The sequence below is a fragment of the Microtus oregoni genome, unplaced genomic scaffold (assembly GCF_018167655.1).
Source record: "Microtus oregoni isolate MIOR12 unplaced genomic scaffold, Mior012 000015F_ref0000493, whole genome shotgun sequence".
Lineage (NCBI taxonomy): Eukaryota > Metazoa > Chordata > Mammalia > Rodentia > Cricetidae > Microtus > Microtus oregoni.
In genome coordinates this window covers 4,479,383-4,501,943 of record NW_024543074.1, presented here as the reverse complement: position 1 = coordinate 4,501,943, position 22,561 = coordinate 4,479,383, and the positions used below count along the sequence as shown (strand labels likewise).

General features: G+C 54.7%; 1 protein-coding gene across 17 annotated transcripts in view; it reads right to left on the bottom strand.

The window, feature by feature from the left end:
- Positions 1–203: 203 nt before the first annotated feature.
- The window catches only part of Cacna1g (calcium voltage-gated channel subunit alpha1 G), a 65,356-nt gene continuing 42,998 nt past the window's right edge, over positions 204–22,561 (bottom strand). For 3 of the 17 annotated variants that reach the window (XM_041665719.1, XM_041665722.1, XM_041665735.1), the window contains 18 exons: positions 22,237–22,421; positions 20,756–20,882; positions 19,137–19,262; positions 18,168–18,257; positions 17,533–17,725; positions 15,443–15,496; positions 10,634–10,785; positions 9,852–9,961; positions 9,026–9,159; positions 8,698–8,768; positions 8,483–8,561; positions 8,264–8,385; positions 7,489–7,842; positions 6,672–6,815; positions 4,795–4,929; positions 3,194–3,371; positions 2,786–2,955; positions 204–1,640 (listed from right to left, as the gene is read on the bottom strand). In XM_041665719.1, coding sequence (XP_041521653.1) covers positions 909–1,640; positions 2,786–2,955; positions 3,194–3,371; positions 4,795–4,929; positions 6,672–6,815; positions 7,489–7,842; positions 8,264–8,385; positions 8,483–8,561; positions 8,698–8,768; positions 9,026–9,159; positions 9,852–9,961; positions 10,634–10,785; positions 15,443–15,496; positions 17,533–17,725; positions 18,168–18,257; positions 19,137–19,262; positions 20,756–20,882; positions 22,237–22,421 — 3,156 coding nt within the window. In that variant the 3' untranslated portion in view covers positions 204–908. Of the gene's footprint in view, positions 1,641–2,785; positions 2,956–3,193; positions 3,372–4,794; positions 4,930–6,671; positions 6,816–7,488; positions 7,843–8,263; positions 8,386–8,482; positions 8,562–8,697; positions 8,769–9,025; positions 9,160–9,851; positions 9,962–10,633; positions 10,786–15,442; positions 15,497–17,511; positions 17,726–18,167; positions 18,258–19,136; positions 19,263–20,755; positions 20,883–22,236; positions 22,422–22,561 lie in introns of those variants that run through there. The other 14 variants (XM_041665720.1, XM_041665723.1, XM_041665725.1 and 11 more) reach the window with 9 other exon arrangements.

Genomic DNA, 22,561 nt, shown 5'->3' with positions numbered 1-22,561 from the left:
CTCTCAAACACGCAGCTCATATACATACCAATGCATACACACCCAAACACACAGACACCCGCCTCCCGTGTACACACGAGCACACACACAAACAGCCCCGATTCTTCCCTCCCACCACCCATTCCCCGCTCCCCATGGCCATCTGCACACACCTATCTCTCCATCCCCTTTGTTTTTACTCTGGACTGTGATTAACTTTTTATTTTGGAAAATTACTTTATTTTATATAGATATATAGATATGTATGTATGTATATATAAAAAGATTCCATTTTCATTTGTAAAATCTCATTTTTTTTCTCTTTTTCTCTTTTTCCCCCTACAGAAAACGATGACGATGTTAAAGGAGAAAATAAGTTACATGACAGTTTCCAAAATGGTTCTCGCTTTCCAGTGAAGATGGGCCACCGTTGGGTTGTAATGCACTCACGGTCCCTACTTGTGCTTTACAAGAAGAGGGAATATAACTAGACCGGTTATTTTAGGTTAAAATAGCCAAGAGACAGACGCCTTCGCCTCAAAAATATTCTGAGACACATAAAAGTAGAAGGAAACCAGTCTCTTCAGTCACAAAATGTCGTACATCCGGCATATACTAGATTCAATTAATTTAATAAAATAGAATATACATAGAGATTCTGCACAAACGTATTGCTTTCTCCCAACAGCTCCTGGTGTCGGGAGCCTCGGCCACACTGGGCTTCTCCCTTTCTTTCTTCTCGGAGGCGGTGGTGCCAGGACTGTGCTCTCTTCAGACTCCCTGGAAGTCCTGCTTGTGATCCCCCAGCCACTAAAGTAGGCAGGCGAAGCGCCTCGCTGTGCGTTTGGGACTTTTCAGAAAGACTGCCCAGGAGGCGGAGCTAGGATCTGCACCCAGTAGAGAAAGGTGAAAGGGAGAGTGGGCGGGACTCAGGGGTCCAGGTCTGTTGGGTCAGAGGACAAACCAGAGAGACTCAGCGCATCTTTCTTTGGGGAGGGTGAGGCAGCCGAGCTGTCAAGGGGGCCGGAGGCCGAGGGATCCTTGGAGTCACTGGATGGAGCCCTCCTCCTGAGGCAGACACCAGGACTGCATGGGGGCCGAGAGCCCTGGCTCTCCGGGGGGTCTATAGAGATACTGGGTGGGCTGAGTTTTTTCTTAGGCCGGCTCCCAGGTCCCCCAAGAGGTTGGCCCCCTAGACTTGAGGGGCTTGGACATAGGCGGGGTTGGGAGCCGCTGTCCAGGCAGCTGACCGCAATGGAGTGTCTCCTTTGTTCGTCTAGCCAGGACCCAGGCCTGCGCCGGCAGCTCTGAGCCTCTACACTGTAGCACTTCTTCAGGTCCCGTGGGGACAGGGGTTCCTCCTGGCTGCTGGGCAGGAGGTCTCCTGAAATCCAGCTCAGCTCTGTGTCCAGCTCTAAACTGCTTCTGGTCTCTGGAGGGTCCTTGGCCCAGCCGGGTTCCAGGCCTGGGCAAACAGCTGGCCGGCGGATGTGCTTGGAGACCTTGCTCTGGCTGCTGGATCGCTGCTGCACCTGGATGCTCGACCCGCCCCAGAAGGATGAGGATCGGGTCAGAGGGCAGGAGGGCCCACTCACCTCTGACAGCAGGTCTTCCCGGCTCCCCAAGCCCTGCACATCCAGGGAGTCAGTCCTTATTGCTGCCTGTAGGGAGTGGGTGCAGGACTCAGCCCAGGGATTTCTTCCCAACATGGATTGTCTTCTATCCTTTCTGTCAGACTGGGTGTTCCAGAACCCCAGGAAGCTGCAGGACTACCCTATTAACTTCTCTTACTGAGAGAAGGGGGCTATGAGCCCTCTGTGATCTGTGGCTCATGCTTCCCCCACTTCAACCACCAACCCTTTCTTTAGTTCTCTGTGCTCTGCTTCCCCAAATCCTGCAGGAGGAACTCTGCAGTCTTTGGACCCCCCCCACCAGGGGGGGGGGCAGAAAGAATTCTGTTTCCTAAACTGGCCCTTTTGTGCCTCTAGCCTTTAGGGAGACCAAGGAAACAATTCCCTTGGTCTTGAATTCCCTTCCCAACAAGTGTCCCTCACTCCTCTGAGCACAGGTTTTGAGTGCCTGGTAATCCACTTCAAACAAAATTAACCCTTGTCTCTTCTGGATTCCCTGCTACAACCTACACAAGCACCCTGCAGCTATAGCCTGCCGCTGCAGTGTTCTGATGGCATGCATGCCGCCACTCTCAGGCTGAACCCAGAGAGCAGGGACTGGGTCTCAGTGCCCAGTAGCTGGAGGCTGCCCAGTGAGTGGGTGCAAAATGAGGGGACCGTGCCTGTTCCCCAAGAGCATGGGGCTGAGCAGAGATTCATATAACTGTGCTCAGACACCACAACCCAAGGCACACAAACCTTCCTAGGGTACATTAGCCACAGAAGGTGGACTCCAGGGTTGGCCAAAAGTAAAGATACTTAAACCTTGCCTTGTGTCCCTGAATTTAGCCCAAAGTGTGAAGAAATGGGGGAAACTCTGAGCCTGGGATTGGGAGCCTTGGTGCCTGGGTACCACCTTCACTGGATGTCTGTTGCCCTGGAAACAACCGGTCCCCTGGACCCTAGGCCTCCTCGGTAAAACAAGGTATGTGCATGGGGTAGGAGGCAAACCCCCCAGCCACTTCCGCTTTATCGAGTATGCCGTGTCCCCAGTGCCTAGAGCTGGGGTGTCGTTGGTGCACAGTACACATCCGCTGGAAGAATGAAAGTGTCCATCTGCTCATTACCTACAGTACAGGAGTTCTGATCAAGAGCCTTACCCCAGGGCCCAGGGCCAGTCCTCCATACTTGCTTACCTGGCGCCTGAGCGGCCTCTGAGCCAGAGGGGAACGGCCTGGTGGGGGTAATTTAGGGATGGCACCCCAGGTGGGGGCCCCATGAGGCTGGAGCAGATAGGGTGCATCTTTGGGAAGCTGTAGGATGCAGCTGGTGTCTGCTGGTTGGGAGTGAACAGACAAGATGGAGCCTGTGGGGAAGGGGCATGGAGGGGTGAGTAGGGAGGAGTCGGTGAGGCCTCCTGTCCGACCTTCCTCCCCATCAGGGCCACTACCCCTCACTGCCCTGGGATGAAAGCTACTTCCTCCAGTCTGGGTATTTCCCTTCAGTTCAGGGTTTCCTCAAAATAAGGACCACTTCTTTTGTTGGTCCTAGGTAAGGTTAGGTCTCCCTGTGTGAGCTAAGCTAGTTTACCCCAGCCTCGGTACCTGACTGGGCTTTGGGCAGCCCCCAGCCCCTGTGTCCTAGGGATCTCTCAGCAATGCTCCCATGGCGGCACATGTAGCTGTCATTGGGCAGAGAGTGCGTCCGGCTGACACCAGCCTTCCTCACTGTCAGCAGGTCTGGTCCCAGGGGGCCTGGTACCTCCTCTGGGTGGGGTACCATCTGCAAAAGGATCAGGGGGTGAGGTGAAGAGCATGCAGCTGGGTTTGATAAATGAGGAAAAGCTAGACAGCAGGAACTAAGCCCTCCTCCACCAGACCCACAGCCCTCTCCCCCCATCTACCCACACCCCCCTCCGCACCCTCCTAGGCCAAGGTGATAGGCACGAGCATGGGAGGAGATGGGGAGACATACGAGGAGTTTCTACATACAGGGAGGAAGGAGTGGAGAGGCCCCACCCTGAGAGCATGCCCACAGGATCCCCTGTGAGCCTCTGGGCTGGGGATGGTGAAAGACTGGGAGGGATGAGAGAAGCGAGAGCAGGCCCCAGCATTGCTGGTAATCCTCTTAGAGAATCTGAAAGTTTCCCCAGGGATCCACAGGGGGCAGGCCTGAGTCAGACTCATGCACAAGGGGCGTGCCCCATAAGGGGCACCTAATCTCCAGATCTTTAACCACACAACCACTCTGGAGAGTGGAAGTGGGTAGCAAGGCCTGGGTACTGGGGACTCAGTACTCCCTCAGTGCACAGACTTGAGGTGGGAGTGGGTTTGGGAAACCTGTTTTAAAGAAAGGCAGTGATCAGCCCTGGACCCCAGAACAGGAAACCAAGGCCTGACCCAAAAGTCTCTCTCCCGCTTGGAACCCTTTGCCCTGCACTACCCAGTTCTCAGGGCTCTTCCTCCCACATGGGCTCAGCCAGCTCCAGCTCCAGTGGACAATGGCTGGGCTGAGTATAGTCTGAGTCTTTCCCTCCTATTCTCAATCCCAGGGCCCACTTCTTCCACCCAGCACAACCTCTAGAGACCCTCCCAGCCTTTGCTCAAGGTCCTGCCTCAGCTGGCCCAGCTCTCACAACAGAAAGCAAATGAGAAGAGGAGGGGCTGCTCACTGTCAGAGGGACAGAGGGAAACTGAGGAAGGGAAGGGCAGAAAGGTCAAAGTATCAAGAAACCCCCAGTGCTTGTGGAGGACAGAACACAAGGACACACAGGGCCAGCGAGAGGAGACAGGAACAGTCCCCAGCGGGGACGGGCATGGTGGTAGCAGCAGAGATGGGACTCTCACCCAGGACAACATGAGTCTTGTGAGGGAGAGGCAAGAGAAGGGGGGGCAGGGAGGGAGGGGGGGGGCTGGCTGGTACAGGGCTCCAAACACAGAAACTGGCTCCCAAGCCACTTCTGTTTTGGGGCTGTCATTCCTGGAATAACCCTGTCACCACTGATGCCCCTGTAACCCTCTGAGCAGGGCCTTGTTTTTATCTTATCTAATTCAAGGAAGAATCCACGCCAGCAAAGGCTGGGGCACTGTGTGCCCACAGGTGAGTGCCTCTGGGTAGGACCTGGGCACAGAGTAGGAAGAGGATCTGGAACCCTGCAGCCAGCCTAGCCCAGGCCGGGGGAGCAGCAAGGGATGTGTGCATGTACATTGCTCTCCAGGGCATTAAGTAAGAGTGTGTGAGTGTCATCAGGCAAAGAGTCATCCGTCAGAGCTAGAGAGCAGGACGGTTCAGACACAATCTCTGACGTCAGAGACAGAGCCTCCATCTCAGCTAGAGGGATCTAGACAGGAGAGAGATGAGCAGGCATGAGAAACCAGGACGCGTACACGTGGCACACTCGCAGCCCCCACTTCCCCTCTCCATAAAGCAGGGAGGAAGGTATCCCATTTCGCTCTCCACCCCTCACCCAATAGACCCACAGCACCGCCCCCCTCCCACCTCAACCCCCTGCTCGGATCAGAGAGTCTGCAGCAGGCACCAAAGAGACAGAGCAAACACCGGCAAAGCAAAGAGACCAAGAGACACAGAAACACATTCTAAAGATACCCCAGGATTCTTAGCAGCCCCCTCCCACACTACCACCACCCAGAGAGAGAGTGGCGAAGAGGGCTTCCACTCTCATAAAGATGATACCAAACAAAAAAAAGATGAAGAAAGGCCAGCAAAGCCCCGTCTCCTCTCTGCAGACAGAGCGGCATGGGGGTGGGGGTGGACACACTGGGGACAATGCCGACAATCTGACGGCTGTTTTCTGCCTATTCTCTTCGCTTCCAAAAGCCTAGCAGGACTTGGCCTGCCCCCAGATTCCTGCTTCTCCCCTCATGGGCCCTCCTCCGCCTGCCTGCAACCTGCTCCCTGTCTCCAATGTGGGCCTTGAGAAGGGATCTCTCTCCCAGCTAGCCTGAAGGGGGCGCACTTGGGCCACCACATCATCAGTCTGGCTCACCTAAGGACGGTCAACATCTGCAGGATATGGAGGCTGAGTGGTGTTCAGGTGAGTGGGCAGTTCTGACCATTGTCCTAGGCCACCCTCCTCCCTCCACCTTTCCTGGGGGCCTAGTTTAGAATGGGGGAGCCTGGGGAAGGGACCGTCTGCATTCCTTTTCCCACTGACCATTCTAGGTCACTGATGGGTCTGAGACTGAATCCTAACAAGAAGCACGGGTCTTTATCATGTGAAAATCACCGTCTATTTTCTACCAGGCTACAGGCTCCCTAGGAACCTGTGCATCTACCCCTTCTCACAGCAGGGTTTGTGCCACCAGGCTCCAGCTGGAGTCGACACCCATCTCCTTAGCCCACTCTAGAGCTATCGTCCCTGACCTGGGGTAGGGGGGTGGAGGTCTTGAAGGAATACCGGGCCAAGGGAGGAAAGCAGGGCTGGGGGGACCAAGACAACAACAGCTCAGGGTGAGCCGGGCCCCGAGGAAGGACACCCTAGGTGTGCAGGAAGGTGGGCTTTTGGTGAGAAAAGCAAGCCTACTTCGTGTTTATATCCCAGAATTCACTTCCATTGCCTCAGGTCAGAAAACTGCCTACTCAGTCCTTACCATGTCCAGTGGGTTCTGTACTCACAAGGCCACCAGAGGAGGGGGATGGGTACTGGACACTACAGAAGAAACAGACCTGCTAAAGCAGGTCCCTCTTTGGGTACCACAGCCACCTGCACTAACCTCAGAGGCTCTTCTCCCCTGGACCTGGCACAGCCTCCTTTACCCCTAAAGTCCACTGTCCCTTCTCTTCTCTCTTCCAGGTTCTTTCTTATGAAGCCCCTCTCCAAGCTTGTCCTCCATCCTTCCTTCCCCCTCAGAGTGTGATCTCAGCCTCCCCACCTTGCTGAGCCTGGACCGCATGCACCCCTCCTGCCTCCTTCCAGATGTAGCGCTCGACTGTGGCCCTACAGTTGCTCTTTCTCTAGCTACCCCGTGGGCAGGCAATACCCCCAAGCACGCCAGAAGCACAGCACAGCATGAGACAGCTCGGCACGGTCAGAGGAAATGGCACATGACAGGGCACAGTAACCTGTGGGTCGGAGCCGCCCGGGCTGGGGGCGGAAGGGAAGGCAGAGGGCTGGCCCCCTGGGCCTGCCAGCTCGTCCATCAGCTTCAGCTCCCCCTCCAGGGAGCCCTGGATCAGCAGAGAGATGGTGTCAAACATCTGTCTGTCCTGGGAGGACCAGCCCATAAAGGGAGCCGGAGAGCCAGAGGGGCAGGGATCAGAGGGGCAACAGTGAGAAGTGTCAGGGGCAGGGGATTAGAGAGGGGCAGAAGGAGCGAGTGGAAGCGAAACCCACGTGACAGGCACACACACGAACGCATGCACACGCACACACATACACAACACACAGCAACAGAGAGGTGAGAAAGAAGAGCATAGGGGAGGAGGAAGGTGGAGGAGGAAGGAGAGGTGGGGGATGAGGATGATCAGGATCCACAGGGGAGGATAAAGAGAAGAAGCAAGGATAGGGAGATGGAAGGGAGTCAGGAAGGTAAGAGAGTGGGGAGGGAAGAGGTTTGACAATCAGGTAAAGATAAAAAAGAAATAGGAAGGAAACAGAGAACTTAGCCTTGAGCTTCAAGCCTAGAATGGGAAGCCATACCAGGCTGGAGGAGCCACCACTTTGCTAGAGGGTGGCCATATACAGTGAATATGGGTAACCATTCTAGGAAGGGGCAGGTGGCAGCTAGTCCCTCAGCCTCGAGGTAAGAGGGCTGGGAGAATGGAGGAGAAGCCCTGGGGCCTGCTGGGCTCCTATGTACTCTCATCAAGCAGCTGTTTGCCCTGCCCTCCCTTCCCCTCTCCTGCCCCATGGCCCTTTTGAAGGGGCACCGTTGCTCACCGTGGGGTGCTCAAGGGAGAAGCCCGAGGCTGCTCCAATGTGGGCCGTGGTGTGCGGAGCCCCAGGCTTAGGGCTGCCAGGGCTATTGGCCCTCTCCACCCCAGGCCAGAGGAAGGGGCTGCCCAGCGGAGAGTGGGGCTGCGGGCTGAGTGTCTTCATCTCCAGCTCCAGCTCCGCCTCCAGCTCTGCCTCCTCCTTGGCCTCTTTGTTGCTTTCTTCCAGGTGCTTCATCAGCACAGCTATGACCACGTTGACCAGCACGAACTGGGCCGTGAGCACGAAGGACACAAAGTAGATGGGAGAGATGACTGTGTTGTAGCAGGTGGACTCCTGGTCACAGTCCCGCAAGGTGTCCTGTGGGAAGCATTGGGGGCGGAGGCGTGAGGGGGAGGAGGACAGAAGCGAGTGCTGAGGGAGAAGGACCTGGGTGGAAGGGTGTTTGATGCTGCCAGGGCAAGTATGAGTGAGTCAGAGGATATCCTCAGAAGAGAGGTCCAGAATGCCCTGACACGTACACCAAGGGAATATGCTTTTTTTTTTTTTTTTTTGAGACAGGGTTTCTCTGTAGCTTTGGAGCCTGTCCTGGAACTAGCTCTTGTAGACCACGCTGGTCTCAAACTCACAGAGATCCACCTGCTTCTGTCTCCCGATTGCTAGGATTAAAGGCATGTATCACCACTGCCCGGCAGGGACACACTTTTGTTCATGGACTAATACATCTTCTCACAGAACCTTAGGTCAGAGACTGGGGTGACCTCCCTGTGTGGGCTCTCACCTTCATAATGCCGTTCCAGTTGTCACCAGTGGAGACTCGGAAGAGGGTCAGAAAGGCCATACCAAAGTTCCTAAAGGTGGCATGCCGGCCCAAGCCCTCACAGGGGTGTGTCTCATCACACTCTGGGAGAAGAGGGTAAAGGAGAGAAGGCATTTTAGTCTCAGGATTCCTCCTTGCTCTCCAGCCCTGACTCCTCCACCGTCCCCAATCTCAACTCACCCAGGTCTCCAAAGAGCTCCACGCCCAGAGCTGCAAAGATGAAAAACAATAACATGAAGAGAAGTCCCAGGTTCCCCACCTGGAGAAGAGGAAAAGAAATGGAAAAGATGCTGCTGGCTCTCCAGTCAGCTTCCCTGAGCCCCCTGCCCTTTCGGAGGGCACCTCCTCCTCCCCAGGAGGACCCTTCCCTTCTGCCCACCCCACCTCCCAGCTACCTGGGGCAGGGCCTGCATCACCGTGTCCAGCAGCGCCCGCATGCCCACAGCCATCTTCAGCAGCTTCAGTACTGAGGAACAGGACAGTGTCAAGAACTGGCGCCCTCCAGGTCTCCCATCACTTTGCTGGGAGAGCCAGGCTGGGCTGTAGCTGATGGGATGGTCCACCCATACCCCAACCCACTCGTGCTGGACAAACCCCTATGGCGGGGGCTGGTGAAAAAGCCCTTGGGAACCCATAGCCATTCCCATAACCGACTCTTTCCATCTCCCCCTGCAAGCTGGTTACTGTGGGAAGGCAGGCACAAGTGTTGAAAGCCGGACATACCTCGGGCGATGCGGAGCACCCTCATGATACGGATGATGGTAGGGTTGATGGGCAGTGAAGCATTGACTTCAATCTCCTCCAGTGTGATGCCCATGATGGACAGGAGAACAATAGCCAGATCCAGCTGGTTCCACCTGGAACATGGGGAATGCAACTCTATGAGTGGGGGAAGGGGGTGGTGGAGGGTGCCATGGGGGCTCAGAAAAGAACAGAGGGGACCTGTGCTTTTCATTTTTAATCGTTATCTAACCTCCCCCCCCCCCAACATGGTGTTCTTCTGTGTTGCTCAAACTGACCTCAACTTCAGCAATCCTTTGTCCTCAGCCTCCCAGCATGCTAAGACTACAAGCCTGAGCCTCGGTCTCCCAGCAGGCTTGAGACTACAAGCTTCATCTGACTTTGTTTTCAGCATTGATATGTTTACTTTCCACCGAGCACTGTTTTAAGAGCTTTATGTCCATACCACAACTCTGATATGGAAAGAGATAGTTCATGTTTCACAGAGGAGGGAATTGAAGCAATGCCCGAAGTCACCAGTCACTAGGTGGAGGAACTAGGGTTTGAATCCAACCCAGGCAGTCTGGTTCCAAGCTCACAGTGCTTTCTTTCTGTCAAAACCCGCTATGTCATCCCTTGTCAGACTTCCGAATCCATCCCTCCCATCCCTTAAGCCCTGGATCCGTGACCACCATCACCGTCAGTCCAAGAATGGCAGCTGGACTCACAGAGTTAAGAAAGGTCTTTAGGCTCAAAGCCTTCTGGGTGTTTCCCCAGGAGACACACCTCTATTTCCTCTCAACTCTCCCAGACCCCTCTGCTCTGTTACCTGTCCTGGAAGAAACGGCGGAAGCCAAAGGCCACTAGTTTGAAAACCGACTCCAAGACGAAGATGACCGTGAAGATGTAATTGCAGATTTTCAGAGCCTCGTCCAGGATCTGTCAGGGGTGGGGCCAGGTGCAGGGTTTCCTTAGGTCCAAGGCTGAAGCCTGCCCCACCCCTTTATCACCGTACCTCCCCAAGTGGGGAAGCAGGGTGAAGGAAGCTAAGGAAGCCTTCTTTCCCCCTCTCCTACCATGACAGCCTATCCCTGACCACTACCCCATGACAATTCATGGTGCTTAATTTCTCCTTGAGAGGTGGTGAGGAGCACATGAGACTATGCCAGAAGGCACAGAGCGTCAAGTTTGGAGAGAGGCGTGCATATTATCAGCTTAACCTCCTCCTTGTACAGATGGGGAAACTGAGGGCTAGAAGGTAGACGAGAGGGATGGCTGGAAACAGATGAGCTTTTGGGTTTACTAGAATCTATGTCTTGAGGGCCAACATCCGTCTGTCTTCTTCACTGTCCAAGGCCCAGAGCCATATACGCTAAATGCTCGATAAAAATGTACTGATCCCCCACGTGCTAGCTATGTGATCTTGGTCAAGACAACCGACTGGGCCTCAGTGTCTTCATCTATAAAACAAAGGGTATAGCCACCTCTAAGGAGACTGCTGCAGGTACAAAGACCCAAGCACTGTTTCCAACGCTTGCCTGGCACACAGAGTTCAGGTTGTTGCCTCCTCTGGGGAGGTCCCAAAGCTATTGGCCCTTCACTTGTTCTTACCTGGGGCTGCTGGTAATGTTCCATGGCCATAGTGACCACATTCAGCCCGATGACACCGGTGATGAAGAGGTCCAAGTAATGGCTGGTACACAGGTGGTGGACAAGAAGCCGGAAGCGTGAGTAGTCTGAGTAGTATGGCTTGCTCTGGGCTTCTGGGGGGGGGGGGCGGCAGGAAAGAGAGTAGAGCAAACATCAGGCCCTGCCCCCCACACCCCTCCACCCACAGCCCTTCCCTGCCGACAGCCTCTACCGCCAGTGCTGAAACATTCCATGTCACCAGCATCCCAATGGCACCCACCTCCCCCCCCCCCCCCCGCAGTGCCTTTTGCAGGAGACAGGCTGTTTTGCCCTGTCCCCAGTCAAGCATCTGTTCTACTGCCTGCAGTCAGGGGTGAATGGGATAGGGACATGCAGAGCCCCTCCCCTACATTAGATACTGGGTGAGCTCATATCCTAGGGCAGTCTCTAAATTGTGCCAGTTTCTTATAACACCTTTGATTCCATGTTCAGTAGCAAGGTGGGTCGATAAGATGAAAGATCCCATCTAATCGGGCTCAGAGGGAGCTCCAGCCACAGAGGCGAGGCTGCGATGCCTTCTCCAGGCTCAGCCTCTGGGGCCTGCCGAAGGGATTACATGGATCTGGGATTTGCGATAGGACCAGAGATTGGAAATTGGACATCTTGGCTGCCTGCTGACCTACCACAGGGCCCCCAGAGGACAATGGCTCGGACTTCCCACAGCCTCGTGTGGGGAGGGTAGAGGGGAGGCCCAGGGCTCTGCTCTGTCCCAGACTCAAGCTGGGAGGGTGCCACCCACAGACTCACCCAGTTTCTAATGAGGCAGTACCCAGTCTACCCTGGGTATTGGGGTGGCCTGACACTGCAGGCTGGGCTGGAAGCGCTGTCTGAGATCTGTCACAGGCATAGGGTTACTCTTGTAATTAGCCGACCCCTTAGGGAAGTCACACTGTTGGGTTATCCTGCCGAGCAGGCCAGAGAAATCTGGGGGCAGATCTCAGAGGACCCTCCTCCAGGTGCTGAAGTAAGGGCCAGGCCAAGGTGGGGACAGGCTATCTGGAAATGTGCCAACAGATAGGTCTCACAGGAAGTCACACAGAGGGAAGAGAGCACCCCCCCTCAGGGAAAGCATGGCCCGCCTCAGGTCCCAGACAGCCCTTCCCCTCTTAGGAGGTCTTGGCAGAAGCCAGTCAGCGGGGGCTACAGAGGCCCATGCCAGTAACCAGCTGGCTTGGGGGTGGCAGAAAGCTTTGGGCCCAGGCCAGCTCAAATACAACTATCTTTTCCCATGCAGAGGATTTCTTCACAGAGAGGTAAACTGAGGTAGGGAGTGGCTTGGGGGCGAGTCACCACCAAAAGCCAAAGGAAGAAGCGTGCCCAGAAGAGGCAGTTTTGGGTTTGCAAAACCCATTCAACCTGACTCCACATCGGCCTTGAGGTGTGGATAACCTGGGGCACAGACCCCTAAAGGCCAGGTGCACATCAGAGGTGCATCAACCCATCTCTTTGTTTTCAGAGATGGGCCTGTCAAGTGTGACTTTGCTCAGGCCACCCTCCCGACACCCAAGAGTATAGGGAGTGGAAAGGCCGGAGGCAGGGGACTCCATGAGACCGCAGGTCATCCACACCCGATAGTGGAGGGTGGTTGGGCCAGCCAGGGCCTCTTCCTTCCTTCCTCCCTTCCTTCAGTACCATGAGAACCAGAGGGCGCTAGTCACCCTGTGTTGCTTTAGCAGCCGGAACTTTCTCTGCATTAATCTCCATAAATGCCGAGCACACCCGATACCATTATGCTAAAATATGAATGGAGAATTAACTAAAATGTTTGAATACAATTAGGTTAAAAGAAGCGGCTCCTTATTAGCCCCATTATTAGTAGAGACAATGTCGAGGGGAGGCTGGAAGGGAGAAGTCCCCTCGTCCTCTGGTACCCCAGCCTGACTATCGTAAGTTCGCCAGAGCCAAATAGAGGTATCACTAACATCCATGCCTTCCAGCCTTGCTTCAGGAGCCTGAGTGGTGGTGGGGGCTGCATTCAGCCAGGGACCCTCCAGGCAACTGGGCGGGAGGGAGGGGGGCTAGGGGACAGGGAATGACTGAGGCAGAACATGTCTTCATGGCCACAGGTCCCAAATACTCTTCTACCTGAGCCCCCAGCCCTCATTGGCAGGCATCCAGGAAATCCTCCATTAGCACACAAGTCAAAAGAGCACCGAGCCAACTAGAGTGGCTTGTCCTCCAGCAGCCCCTCTACTGTCCAGAGAGACCCAGAGAGTAGGTGGCCCAACACCAGGATGAGATGGCAAGACCCCAGCCTCCAGCCTGACCTCCCAGCCTCCTGCTGGTAGCAACTGCTGTGGGCAGAATAGGGCTCAGAGTGAACCAGCGGGAAAAGAGCACCAGGCCCCTAGGGAGGCCAGGGGCAGATGAGGAGAGTAGAGGGGCCTGTGAGTGACGGCAACGGGCACAGTGAGTTAGTAGAGGTCATGAGGAACCCAAGGCACAGCCAGGGTGACAGGCTTGCCAAGGACAGTGGTAGGGGACAAATAGGCTTTTAGTAGAGATATAGGCCCTCTCACAACAAAAGCCATGCTTCTGTGGGTCCTGGCCCGGTGGGAAGAAGAGAGGATGAGTGGGGATGGAGACTCGAGGTGGCTGAGGTAGAAGCTGGTGCTGGAGGTCAAGGGTCACAGGGCTGGTCTTGTCACTCAGAAACCCCTCTCTCTCTCCCTTCAGATCTAGGTGTCTGTTTAGTGTCTCCATAATCCATTTTTCCCTTTCACCTTTCCCTGGGGCACGTGATATTTTCTGCTGGCTGCAGCAGAAGGGTGGGTAAAGATATTTTAGCAGGAAGTGGGGTTCATATGTTGGACCCCCAGAAATCCTAGTCTAGAGACTTGAGTTCACGCCTGTCACCGTGGTAGGTAGGCTGGCATACCCGCACCCCAGCATCTGGGAGTCTATTAGAATTTCAGGGACAAGATCCCTGTGGGAGACCTTTAGGGTGAGTCTCTGGAAGCCCTGTCCTATCTCTCCATGTAAGTCTTACTCATGTTGAAGTTTGGCAAGCTCTGGCCTAGACCCTGATGGACCCCAGTCCCTGAGAAGAGGGATGTAAGATGTTAAGAGACCCTGTTCAGAGTCTAGGTTGTTGCTACAACCAAAGAGACCAATGCACATGCCAGCTGGAGCAAGCTGGGGGCCCTGGGTAGGAGTACAGGATGTCAGTGTGTGTTGTGGCGCAGGAATGGCATGCCTTGACAGGAGTGTCTACACATGCTGGTTAACAGGGCAGTCCCCTGGGGGCAGAGCCTCAGTGGGCCAGCCCTGTGATTGGGTGGTGTTTAGGGTTCTTCAGTTTCCACACCAACCTGCTGCCCAACACCTAAGAAGGGTTAAGCTGAAGACTGCTTCCTCCCGCCTTCCCCACATCCCCTACCATGTCAGAGATTCGGAAAACAATTCAACATGGAGACACGGGGAACCTAGCAATAGAGACACAAACCAGCCAGAGACTCCTGAGCCCCCAGAGGGACACTAGCCAATGTCAAACACCATAGCTCAGGACCATAGCAACGGGAGATGATGACCTGCCAAGGCTCAGAAGACCCCATGGGTAGGTCTCTGAGCCCTCGCAGACCCCGCAGCCCATTCCCCCGGGGATGGTGCCTGCTTGAGTTGGGCAGTGAGGAATGATATCATCAGCGATTCCCAGGCTGAAAACCCAAGCCCTTGGCAACAGAGAAAGCAGCCATGTGGGGAACCTTTCATTCTCAATAAAATTTCTCAAGGCTTAAAGGAAGTCATACATTCGCTCATGTGAAGACCCCATAGAGTAATTTAACGGCAAAACAGTTCTCTTCACCACCATTAGGTGTATGACCTTCTGCGGCTCAGAAGCTCTGATCAGCAATTAAAGTGCCTTTGATTAGTAAAAATAGGGAAACAAAGCCGTTATTCACATGTTCCCGACTTCAGACAGTCTTCTGAACTGCAGAATCTGTGGGAGGAGGCCAGAAGGGGAATCCTGGGATAAACAGCTTGGGAACCACCAGGTGGAGACGTCAGGGGATGTGATGAGGCCCCACAGCCCTTGCCAGAGACTCTGATCCTCCCAACCTCCATCTGGGACCAGTATAAGGGGACTAAGAGACAGAGTCGGGCACAGGGTGAGGGGCAGGCACTGGGGAGTCTTCCCAGAGACACACACAGCTTTTGGAGGTAGGGACTCAACTTGTTCTCAAACCTCTGGCTTTTGGGGGAGAAGCTTGTAGCTAAGGCACTCTGTCAGCTCCCAGTTCCTGATGTTTGTAGCGACAAGGTGGCCACCGTGATTACTTGACTGTTAATGAGTTGGTTCAATTATTCATTGCTACATTTTAAAAACAAATCCTTCCCCTCCCTGCTCCTCTCATCCTCTTCCTTGGATGAAAGGCTCCCCTTCAGACAAGAGAAGGCAGAGAGATTTGCAGCTTAATAATCAAAAGGTGAGGACAGGAGAACAGGGAGGTGGTGCAGAATCCTGGGGCCTCTTCAGAAGACCCGGACCCTCCAAGAACTGTGAAGCCAGAGGGGGCCAGGCCCGCCTCACTTCCATCCAGCTTAGCATGGGCCTGGGGTGGGGGGGATGGGGTGGTGGACGACGACGCAGACCCAACGCTTCCGACTCTGCCCTCTTGGGGCCCCAAGGACCCTCAGCCCTTCACCCCTAGAGTATAGAATCAATGAGCCATGGAGAGGGAGCAAAGAGCATGTCCCCACACGCATGAACCCACACCCCAGACGCAGTACCTGACGCAGCGCTGGCTGAGCTGCCGGAAGCAATTACATCGTCCAACATTAGATCTAAAAGAACGAAACACGACATTGGTCATTGACCGGACCAGATGCGCTGGGCAGGGCCCCTCAGCAGCTCACTCCCCCTCAGCTCCAACCCTTATTCTACCTACAAATAGGGTCTACTGAGCAATAGCCATCGCTTCTGGCTGCCCAACCCCAGACTCTGGCACCCGAACAAGACAAATGTTCTATCCAACTCTTCAGGGTGACAGGGGTGGGAAGGTGCTGGAAGGGAGCAGGCAGATTGCCATCAGAACAGACGTGTCCATTCCCACCCCCGCTGTGGTCTCAGCTGCACCTGAACAGCTACAGACCCCAGAAGTGGAGACAGCTGGCCAGGCAGGGGCTATAGGGCCTCCTGCCTAAACAATCCATCTGCAGAAGCCATGTTGAGGCATCTCACTGCAAGGGGTGTGCGGTGGATGGAGCAGAAGTGGGAGCGTGGCCCTGGGGAGAGGGTACCTGCTCAGCTCTGGAATCTACAGGAAAGCCAAGGCCGGACCCCAACCCAGAGCTGGGTAGAGGGGGGCCTCTGAAGGGTGGATGTGGGAGACAGGGAGTTGCACCTGCTCATGGCCACCTGGAGGCCAGAGTCCCCCTCCACATCCTCCCTCAGCATCTCTAGCTCCATCCTACTCATCCTTTTCTGTAACTCGGCCCTCTCCCCTTCCTCCAAGCACCTGCCGCCGGCAGCAGGAGATGCAGCTGAGGGCACAAGCAGGCAGAGGCACTGAGCCCCTGACTCATTTATTTGGTGGTACTCACATTTCCACACACCAAAGGGAAACTCAGAGCGCGGCACACATCTGATCGGCGGAAGGCAGACAGTTTGTGAGCGGGTGGAGGAGAGGGAAACCCACAGACCAAACAGGGAGAGACACAGAAAGACACACAAAGGCTTTGAAACCCACACACAGAGACACATGGAAGGACGTGGGCTGTGACTGAGAGAGGCATGGAGATGACAGAGCACCAGACAGACAGGAGCCCCGAATGGGAGCCAGGTGCACACACACCTGCACACACGCCAGAAACAAAGCAGCGACAGAGCTGCTCGCCTCCCTTCCCAACTCTGTGTGTCTTTCCCATGTGTCTCAGCCTGTCCATGGCAAAGCTTGAAGGTGAGAGGCATGAAGCCTCCCCTGCCCCGTGCAAGAGATGCTGGGAGCACAGGTCAGGGCCTGGAGGTGGTCTTGGGCCAAAGAATGGTCATCTAGCTTTCCTGTGAGTTTAAAATCTTTCCAGGTACGAGAGAAGCCTTTTTTCCTATCTTTTCACTTTCTCCTTCTCCCCTCCTCCTTTCTTTGTTTGACTTTTTGAGACAGGGTTTCATTGTCTCGCCCAAGCTGATCTTAAACTCACTGTGGAGCCCAGACTAGTTTTGAACCTGTGATCCTTCTGTCTCTGCTTCCTGGGTGCTCTGATCATAGACTTGTGCTACCACACCCGGCTTTTCTTTTCTTTCTTCTTTGGCAAGAAAACTACCAACCATCAAGGAGCCAGGCATTTTTGTTGGAGAAAGGGAAAAGGCTGTGGTTCTAAAGTTCATTCTCAACCATTGGCTTTTTGCAGGTTCACCTGAGCCCTGGCTGAGCAGCTAGGCCTCTGAGAAAGCACAGAGGTTAGAATACTTTCTGGGCAAGCCTGTGTTGATCTGAATCGGCACCTATGCTAATCCCTGGGTCACTGGACACCACTACAGGGAGGTGTAATGTCAGGTCAGGTGGATGTCCCTCCTCTGAGAGACAACTGAGACACTAAGTGTCAGTTTCTACCTGGCATCCTCTGGGGAGTTTGAGGCTGAGACCGAGGGAGCCTCCAGTGGGGACAGCTCCTTCCCCATGGAGCTGACCCGGTCTGCTTCATGCAGGCTCTAAAGGCGGACATGCTGTTGGGGAAAGGAGATGAGGAGGGGGGCTGGGAGCACTTCTCCCAGCCCCCCCCGTCCCCAGCTCCCAACCCCCTGCAGTCGCAAGGCCAAGGTCAAGCATGACCCAGAGAGACGTGGAAAGACTACCGACCGGCCATCTGCTTCTCCTTACTCCTTCTCTTTTTCTCCAGCCTCCGGAGCCGCTTCTCCTCCCGGCGCCGCGCCTCCTCCTCCTCCTGGTGCTGCCGACATTTGTGAAAGTTCTCCACCACCACGCCCACAAACATGTTCAGGACGAAGAAGGCCACGATGAGCAGAAACGAGATGAAGTACAGCAACATCCAGGGGTTGTGGTTCATAATGGGCTGGTGGGGAACAGGAAGGCCGTGTTGTCACCTCAGCCTGACGGGGAGGCCATCTCAGGTGCTGCCCACCTTGGCTGGACTTGTACAGAGTTTAAATAGCTTCAGGGATCTGACAAGTGAATGGCTGGTGTGAGCTGGCACCAGGCAAGGATGGCTACTCTCTATCTAGTAGCTGTTTCTTTGTTCCTGCTGACTCCTGTCCTGAGGGAACGGGAGCCCCGTGTTCTCAGACCTTTGGGCTTCTCATGCCAAATTTACCAATTTTTAACTGTTCGCCCATTATTTGGGGGAAAAAAAAGTAAACTTATTGAAGGTTCACAGATGCAGCCCTGCAGTAAGCTGCAGCATGTTCTTCTGACCCATGCTCGCCTGGTTACTCTTGGCAACCAGCCCAGGCTGAATGACCTGAACCCAGAAACGGTCTTTCTCATCCCCACCTTACCTGCTGGTCCACACCTACAGCATCCAGCCCATCATACATGATATCAACCCAACCATCCTTGGAGGCCAGCACAAATAGAGACATCAGAGCCTGGGGGGGGGGGGGGATGGAGGGATAGGAGAGGAAATGACAGACCATTTGAAATCTAGAATGTGTGGCCAGACTACCCACCACGTGCCACCAAAGCACCTCCTGGCAATATCTTGGGATCCCTTTTCCAAGTCCCAGGAGAACACTCTGTCCTGGGTCCCATGGTTGGTCAGAAGCTATGAGAGATAACTAAGTCCCTGGCCTCATCTAGAGTGGAGGCTCCTAAGGCCCTCAAAGTCTAGAAACCAAAACAAACCAGCAAGAACCAGCCACTTCATTTTCTTCTTGTGCAGTAATAGGAATCAAACCCACGTTCCCAAGAATGGTAGGCAAATATATAACCCTGGGCTGCCCCAGCCTGGCTATGTCACTGTCTATGTATCTGTTTCCACGAATGGGGAGGAAAAGGGATCCTCTGAAAAAATAAACCCTGATGAGGTAAGCAAATACATATTTCATAAATTATACATTACAAATCCCAAGAAAACAGCAGGGTGAACTCTTTTCCAGATGGGAAATTGGAGGTCCCCATAGGTCGGCTGCCCAAAGCTGACCAAGATGGTGCCAGGGTTCATATCAAATTTAACTTGCTCTCAACCTCACATGTGTTCTCTGCTCTACCATGAGACCCTGGAACCCTGGGCCAGTCCCCTACCTTCTCTGAGCCTCCATCCCTCCATCTTTGGCAAGCTACAGGCCTTTGTGGTCTGTTCACTGGGGTGTGCCGGTTCACTAGCCCTGGGACACAGTGGCAGTGAACCAGCTGAAGGCCAGACTCTGTGGTTGCCCACTCTGGCTGACTTGGCACACATTGCTCAGGATGGAAGTGTCCTGTCCTCCTCCCCCCAGGATCCTCCTCATACCAAACCTATCACTCACCTGGCCCAGGTTGTCAAAGTTGTACTTGTGCCGGACCCATCGGTAGCTGGCCTCAGCACAGTCCGATTTGTTGGTGATGTTCCTGGTGTCCTCACCCTGACACACGAAGAACTTCCCCTTGAAGAGCTGGACACACATGTGGGAGAAAGAGAGTGAGCCTGGGGCTCCCAACCCTACCATAGCTCTGAGTCCAGGGATGTAACACGCCCTGAGTTACGGGGCTGTTCACCTCTGGGGTCAGTCAGAAACCCTGACAGGAAGCTCCCCTGTAGATGCCCTCTTTCTTTTCCCAGGGAAGAATGACAACGTGGAAAGAGAGAGTTAGCCATTACCCCTCTACCAAGAGCAGTGGTGCTCAGGATTGGGGCGGGGGGGGGGGGTCCAAAAGTCACCCGAGAACAATGCTTCTTTAACCTACCCAGACTTATTGGATCAGCTATGTATGCTACAGTGGGCTCCACCATCTTTTAACAAGAAGCCTGGGTGATTCTGATGGATGCTCAAGTTTGAGGGGCCATACTGAGTAGGGTTTACCTCTCATAGTAACTATGAGGTGCAAAGGTTATAAGCCCCACTTTAGAGAGAGAAAAACTGAGGCTCAGAGACCTTCACTCACTCACTAAGACCATAGCAGCAGAAAAGGTCTTACATCTGGGTCTGCCTAGAAAGCTTATTCTTGCTTCAGAATAGCCCAGGCCGTGCCTGCTGGGGTATTAGGGGAAGGGATTTGAAGGACAGGAGGATCAGGGGCCTGAGGGAACCATTCAGGGCAAACATAAACCCATGGGATTGAATTCAACAATGGCTCACTCTCCCAAACCAAGGGAAGTGGGAAAGGGGTTGGCCCCAGACCACATGTGGGATGGGGGTGGGTTAGAGAGGCTCTGCACAGCCTTGGTAAATGTAGCCTGGTCCTTGGGGCTAGAGAATTTCTAGGAAATCAAGGAACAGCCCCTCCCCAGAGCACAGTGGGCATTGTAGAAGCAGAAGGAGGAAGGAGGGGAGAGTAGCTTCAGTCACCGAGGACTTGCCACACTGCCCAACAGTCAGCTGTCCTCCCTGCAGCTGGAGTGGGGACACTAGCAGATGAAGATGGGCTGAGGGGGCTCCCCCAGTTCCCTGGGGTGTCTGCTGAACCCTGCAGGCTGCTATGGCTCTTTTTCCTCCAGAGCCAAGTTCCTTCTCTGGGCCCGAAGCCAGGTTTCTCAGGCAGCCCCCACTTCCTGCCTTGTCTAGGGTCTACACCCGCCTGCCTGCCAGCACTCCGTTAACCTGGCCCAGCTGTCTGGGCCCTAGATCCCCAGACCTGGCACTCAGCCCACCCTGCTCAGAGAAGCAAAGAAAGCGGGAGATCCTGGAGCAGACTGACGTGTGTGATCAAGACATAGGGGGTAGGGACAACAGGCTACAGTTACCAATGGGCCTGAAGCCTCTGTGAAACCCCCTTTGGAGGGGGTTCACCCTAAGGGGTCCTAGTTTTCCGAAAAACTCCCATCAGGCAAAGGGGCCTGAAGCCTAGGCCCCGGAAGAAAGAGACGTTTTAACCCAAGGCCAAGAGGAGACGAGGGATTCCCCAGGCTCTCCCAGACAGACTCCCCAGGCCACCCATCCCTGCACACCTGCACCCCCAGAATGCCAAAAATGATGAAGAAGGCACAGCAGATGACCACAATGTTGCCGATGGGCTTGAGAGAGGACATCAACGTCTCTACCACCAGCTTCAGCCCCTGGGCCCGGCTGATGACCCTGGAGAGCAGAGGAGGGGTGGTGGATGCTCAAACACTCCCTGCTAGGACCCTTCCTCCCACCCTAACCATAGCTTGCTGTCCGTACACGCCGCCCTCCCAGCATGCCATGTGAAAGTCCCCTTTTCACAGAGCCCCCACCATGAGGACTTCCCCCCTCTGCAGTCCCCAAACAGGCACCCACAGCTCCCACAGCTCCACCTCCACTCTCAGGCTAGCAAGTATATTTCTTGATCAGGCTGGAAGTGGAGAAGACTCAACAGGAGGGAGACAATACCCAGAGATGACTAGGTGGGGGTGATGACAACCAGGAGCCGGTAGTAGGGGCATGCAGAGAGGTACAGGGGAGAGGAGATGATCGGTACAGACAGAGAAAGAGCACATGGGTGTGGCATCATCCCCACTCAGGAGAAATTCTGAGTTAGGAGGTTGGGGCCGCCTGGCTGGGGAAGGAAGATCCCCTGCTGGAAGAGTTAGCAGGGATGACCCCTGAGGGGGCAGAAGGTAAGAAAAGACAGTAGGAAGATGTGTCACTCACAGGACTGGCAAGAACATCACCCTGAGGGGACTTGAAGGGAAAGCTTCAGCTGGAGGCCATGGGATGGGGGGTGGGGTTATGATTTTTTATATTGTGCTCCCAACAGAGCTGACTTGTACAGATGTGTGTGCCACACTGGAAAGGGGTATGCAGAACTCACAGTGGCTATGGACCTTGTGTGCCACACTGGAAAGGGGTATGCAGAACTCACAGTGGCTATGGACCTTGTGTGCCACACTGGAAAGGAGTGTGCAGAACTCACAGTGGCTGTGGACCTTGTGTGCCGCAGTGGAAAGGAGTGTGCAGAACTCACAGTGGCTGTGGACCTTGTGTGCCACACTGGAAAGGAGTGTGCAGATCTCACAGTGGCTGTGGACCTTGTGTGCCGCAGTGGAAAGGAGTGTGCAGAACTCACAGTGGCTATGGACCTTGTGTGCCGCACTGGAAAGGAGTGTGCAGATCTCACAGTGGCTGTGGACCTTGTGTGCCGCACTGGAAAGGAGTGTGCAGAACTCACAGTGGCTATGGACCTTGTGTGCCGCACTGGAAAGGAGTGTGCAGAACTCACAGTGGCTATGGACCTTGTGTGCTGCACTGGAAAGGAGTGTGCAGAACTCACAGTGGCTGTGGACCTTGTGTGCCGCACTGGAAAGGGGTGTGCAGATCTCACAGTGGCTGTGGACTTTGGAGGGAAATGACCAGAACAGTGACCTGAGTGTTGTCTGGAGTGGAACACGGAACTACCTGTGGGGTCATAGCCAGGAGGCAGAGTTTTGTTCCCTTGTGGGGTGCTGGTTAGGAAAGGTGGGGGAGTCACCTGAGTGGACGTAGGGTTCGTAGCAGCCGTAGCACCCTCAGCATGCCAAGGATCTTGGTGCCACTGTCGGAGACCATGGATACCAGGATGTCGATGACAGAGATGAGCACCAGCAAGCCATCCAGCACGTTCCAGCTACTGCGCAGGTAGGCCTGCTCCCCAAAGCACCATCCGAGTGCCACCACCTGGGGACACCACCACATCATTGGCACTCTCCCTGCAATCCCCAGCCTTGCCCTCCACCGTGGCATCCTTCCTACCCTACGAGTTCTAGTATCCCCACACCCACCGGAGATCCGAGGGCCCGAACCAGTGCTACCCCCAC